Source organism: Galeopterus variegatus, unplaced genomic scaffold, assembly GCF_000696425.1.
Source record: "Galeopterus variegatus unplaced genomic scaffold, G_variegatus-3.0.2 Scaffold13335, whole genome shotgun sequence".
Taxonomy (NCBI): Eukaryota; Metazoa; Chordata; class Mammalia; order Dermoptera; family Cynocephalidae; genus Galeopterus; species Galeopterus variegatus.
This window is the reverse complement of record NW_007739446.1, coordinates 31,575-36,441: the sequence shown is the minus strand read 5'-3', so window position 1 is coordinate 36,441 and position 4,867 is coordinate 31,575. Positions and strand designations below refer to the sequence as shown.

The 4,867-nt window shown below is 62.3% G+C and overlaps 1 protein-coding gene across 1 annotated transcript in view; it reads left to right on the top strand.

Moving 5' to 3' along the window:
• Positions 1-48: 48 nt before the first annotated feature.
• The window catches only part of LOC103581557 (solute carrier family 12 member 7-like), a gene marked incomplete at both ends in the record, with an annotated part of 35,710 nt that continues 30,891 nt past the window's right edge, over positions 49-4,867 (top strand). The window contains 5 exons of the mRNA XM_008563365.1: positions 49-197; positions 641-776; positions 1,453-1,565; positions 2,287-2,340; positions 4,668-4,844. Of these exons, the coding sequence (XP_008561587.1) occupies positions 49-197; positions 641-776; positions 1,453-1,565; positions 2,287-2,340; positions 4,668-4,844 (629 nt within the window). The remainder of the gene's footprint in view (positions 198-640; positions 777-1,452; positions 1,566-2,286; positions 2,341-4,667; positions 4,845-4,867) is intronic.

The following is a 4,867-nucleotide window of genomic DNA, read 5'->3' as shown; positions in this document are numbered from 1 at the left end:
CCTCCGGGTCTGCAGCCCCCCCCAGTCCCCTGGACGGCCACCCCGCAGGGGCCCGGCAGAGTGGGGACCGGAAGCGCGTGCTTTGTCGCGAGTCGCGTGGGACTGGGCAGGGGCTGTGCGCGCTGCTGGAGGTAGCTGTGGGCACCGGGGGAGGAGACGCTCACTCTCGGGCATCCCTAGGCCCCTGGTGGCACCTGGTGGGCAGGGTGGAGCGGAGACCCCCGGGGCGGCCTGGCTCGGTGTCTTCTGCTCCCGCCGAGTTTGCTCTGCTCCTGCCCGGGACCGGGACCGAGGGCCGCCGCCGTCAGATAAGCCCGCGAGGGCGGGATCCCAGCTCTGCCTTCGCCTGACCTTGGACGAGCTGAACCTCCCGTGGGGTCATCAGCAGGAAGGACGGCTGTCCAGGGGAACGGGGACGGGGCTGCCTTCCCAGAGCCGGGCAGGGCCGGTGTCCTTGCCCCTCCTTGTCGCTGGAATCCGGAGGGCTCTGGCACTTTCACTTTCTCGGGGCGGGATGGGTTTGGGAAGGGAGTCCCTCCAGCCCTTTTCCTCCATCCCGGCCCCACGTCCCAGCCCCCTGCTGCTGACAGCAGGTCACCTTGAGCGAGCTGCTTAATCTCTGGTCTCAGCTCCCCTCTAGGAACTGGAGCCCAACGGGCCCTTCCTTCCGGGGTTGCTGAGAAAGAGGAAGGACCTGGTGTCACCCACGCACCCGCGGGCCTGCCCTGCCGGGCTCTCTCATCCTGCAGCCCTCAGGCTCCCTGCTCCAGGGCGAGGTCAGTCGAGGGTCAGGTCCTGTGGCTGAGCCCCAGATCCTTTGTAGCCCACTGACTGCTCGGGCAGTTTTGGGAGCCTGCAGACAGTCACAGGTCAGGGACTTGGTGGTGAAGGCGCTGGCCTGCTGTGTGATTCAGGGTCCCGCCTGCCTCTCTTGGGAGACCCTTCCCTTGGGGTGAGGAGCATCCCAGATTCTTTTTCGCAGAGGAAACACCTGGGTATGTTAAAACCAGGTGAGATGAGAAGGGGAACCCGCGAGCTCAGCTGGGTGGTTCTGGGCATCAGGTGGGCCGCTCCGGCTGGGGGCTCCTGGAGCGAGCCTCAGTTGCCCTGCTGAGGACACCCGGGTGTCCGGCTGGCGCCTGCTCTGGGCAGACCCCGTTCCCTTTCTCTCCAGACCTTGAGTGTCATCTGTTTTAAGCCAGAGGTAGTTTCCCGCCTGCTCATTTCCTTGTGCCTCTCACTCTCGGGCTCTCAAGCGGCGCCCCTGGACCTGGCTGCGAGGAGCCGGGCACAGTTACGTCAGGGCCGGCAGATGCGGCTTCCAGCAGGGTGTGTGTCTCACCCGGGAGCTGGTGGGCTGGGGTCCGGGGTCTTCTCCTCTCTGCCTGCTTTCCCACTGCTGCTAAGGGCCTGTCAGGAATCCGGTGTGTCTGCACCAGCCCGGATGAGCAGGAGGGGAGCGCCAGGCACGGCTGGGGGCTGAGCTGCACGTGGAGGTGCAGCTGAGCGGGGGTGCGACTAGCAGCGGGGACTGGGCGCTTGTGCTGGACGCTCTGCATATTGCTGTAGGAAGGGTCATCGGAAACTCAACCCGCTTCCTGGTTATGGGCCGATGCGTCTGATTTTAACGTGAGCTGCCACACTGTGGTGTGTGTGGCAGTCTGTGTGGTGCCCCATGACCAGCGGCCGGCCTGGGGAAGGGGCGCTAACTTTGCCTTTTGGAGGGAAAGTCCTGCAAAAGCCAGAAAAAGCCAGGCTGGAGCCCCTTCCAAAGGCCTGCTGCGTAGGGTCCACTCCGCGTGGTCATAGGTCAGGGTCCCACCTGCCCAATCACGAAGTCGCCAGCATGTATCCAAGTTCTTTCCCAACACCCTCGCAGATGCCCTGAACAGTCTATGGAGGTGTCCAGGTCTTTGGGTGGTCTCCTGGGGCGATAGTGGAGCAAGTTTGAGAGACCCCGGGAGGTGTTCCTAGGGACAGGCAGTGTCAGGCTGTTTCAGAAACAGGCTTCCTGGCTCCCCACAAGAGCAGTGGGACTTGGGGACCAGAATGTGGGTGGTGGTTGGTGCAAGGGGAAGGAGGGGCAGGCACTCCTACAGACCACCTGGCCTGACCCAGGTCTGCCCCTCCTGGCTGTGAGGGGTCTCCTGACCTGTGTCAGCAGAGCTGGAAGGTGCCAAAACATCCTCTGGTCCCCCTGAAGCCACCCATGCTAACCCCGCCGGATCCCTCACAACAGGCGTGTAAGCCTTGGCCTTGAACTGTCCCTGCTGCCTCGACCCCCAGGCCTTCACGTTAGGGGTGCCCGTGTGTTTTATGGAGCCCTTGGCCCTCCTGAGAGTGAGTCTGTTGGGCGGAGGGGAGGGGCTGGCATGGCCAGTGGAGGGGCACGTTCCTTCCCCTGTTTCCCAGCCTCCGCTTACACCCATGCGGCAAGCCCTGCGAGGCGCCTTCTGAGGGGCGTGTGTCTGGAGTGACGGGGTCCCCTCCCCAGGATGGGCACCGTGCTCCTCAGCACTCGAACATTTTATTTTGATGTGAGATTTCTCGATTTGAAGTGAAATGACACGTCAATTCTAGGTAGAGGTGGTGTCGAGGTGGAGAGGACGCCGTGTTTGGGGGGCGACCTCTATCCCGACTTCAGAGTAGAGTGGGCTGTGTAACTGACTTGGTGGAGCCCACCCTCTCCCTAGCTGTGCAAGTGTGTCTGGAGGCCTGTGCCTCCCTGTGGGAGGCAGTGGGGAGGGTGTGGGGTGGGAGGGCTGGCAGGTCCCCTTTGAGCTTCCACCCTGGGAGTGGGGTGGCTGCAGGTGGGCTCGCTGTCCGGGCAGCTCCTCTCACAGCTTCCTCTGTGTGGCTGGTGTCCTCTTTCAGATTCCTTTCCATGATCTCATGCTGAGCCCATGGTGGTCCCTGGGGTCTTCTGGCCTACCTCTGTTGTGGTGACCAGTCCCCAGGTGCACTGACTGAGGCAATCCTGGGCCACATTTGTCCAGTGGGGTGTTCGCTGCAGGCGGGGTGGTGGGCGATGCCCTGGGCTACCCTCGCGGGACTGCCACCACCAGGACAGTGAGACGGTGGATGTTGTGAGCCTGCCAAGCAAGTGTCGGGCTCACCTTTGGGCCAGGGGATTTAGGAAGCAGCACAGTTAAGATGGGGAACAAGCACAGGGGTTTCAGGTTCTATCCTGACTAGCAAGGACAGGAGGCAGTCGCTCCCGTGCAGTTTCAGGACAGTTCCAGCAGGGGAAGGGGCGCCTTCTCCAACACGAGCCAGGCAGCAGACAGCACCTTCTTACCGGGAATCCTTGTGGTGCATCTTGGGGCCATGGGTGTCATTTATGGCGATTGCTGATATTTAATGTGTGTGAGGGGCCAGGGAAGGTGACAAAACATGTGTACTAGATTCCCTTTCAAAAACCAGAGGAAACAAAAGATTTACACAAAACCCCCAGTGCAGCTGCTGGAAATTCAGGCCCGTTGCCGGTGCCTCCTCCTGCCTGTGATGTCCTTAGAAATCTCGTGGCTGAGTGTGAAGTCACCCTGCTGAGCCCATGTGGGCTCCATGCGTGTATGTGTGTGTGTACGCCATGGGGGGTCGAGAGGGCTTGGGGGTCCCTCCCCAGCAAAGGGTCACATGGTGTTGGTGTTGCCCAGTCCAGAGTGGCTGGAGGCTGCCTCCGCCAAGGGTCCGGGGTAGCATGGAGCGGGTGGTGACACCTCTGCCCCTGCCGGGTCTGAAATCTGCTCCCAGCTCATGTGCCTTTGGTCACTGTGAGGGGCCTTTGCCTTTTGGACCCAGATCCGTGGTTTCCTCTTCTGGAACATTCCCTGGGCCTCCAATCTTGATGCTGTGTTGGGGTGGGCATTGGAGCTGTGAGTGCTCGTGGTGGTGGTCGCTACTCAAAGGGGGGTTTCTGGGGGTGGGTTTGGGTCTGATGGAGGGGCCCAAGGATCCAGGCAGGCCAGGGCCCTCTGGGCATTGGTTACCGGGGCCATTGTTCGATCTCTAAGGATTGTCTGCCAAGGCTGCGATTGTCTTGGGCCTGGGGTGCAGCCATGAACAAGGTCTCCACCCTGGTCCTGGGGTACATGGGGAGTGAGTTCTGTGCGGAGAGGGAGCAGAATAGGGAGGGGGCTGGAGTCGGGGTGAGACAGGGAAGCTGGGGGCAGTGGGGCTGGCAGAGAGAGCACTGGGTGGGCTCTGAGCAGGGATCTGCAGGACTCACTGGTGGGGAGAGGATGGCCAGTTGCCTCCCAGAAGCGAAGCCTTGCGGCCCCAGTGGTGCTTGTGGGGTGCGGCTGGCCCTTGCCAGAGGCACCTCGGGATGAGTCAGGGCTGCCACCATGGGACACTGAGGTGGCCGAGGGGACTTCCCCAGGAAAGGCAGCCTGGAACTGGCTGGGCAGAGCCGCCCTGCCAGGCAGGGCTTCAGCGGCAAGAGTGCGGGTGTGGGGGCCCAGGGCAGACCCCAGCAGATGGTGGCCGTGCCCTCCACGGGGCTCTGGGGAGGGGAGATCTCATTTCGAGGGAAGGAGTGGGGTGTGGGCATCACCGGGCTTGGATGCGGAGTTGCCACTATGCTGTGTGTCTGTAGTGTGGTAACCCACCTCTCTCTGTGCTGGGCCGCTCTTTGGAGTCAGGTGGGCTCCAGTACTTGACCCCAGCTGTCCCCCTACCGAGAGCTGTGCGGCCTGCTCAGTGCCCTTCCAACAGTCTGGATTGGCGTTAGGAAAGAGGTGTGCAAGAGGGCGAGCTGCTTTGTCCAGGGCATGGAGCTGGTCAGGGCCAAGACCACAGGGCAGCGTGGGGTGGTGGCTGGCTTAGGGGTGCTCGACTACTTGGTAAATACCACAGATCTCACCAA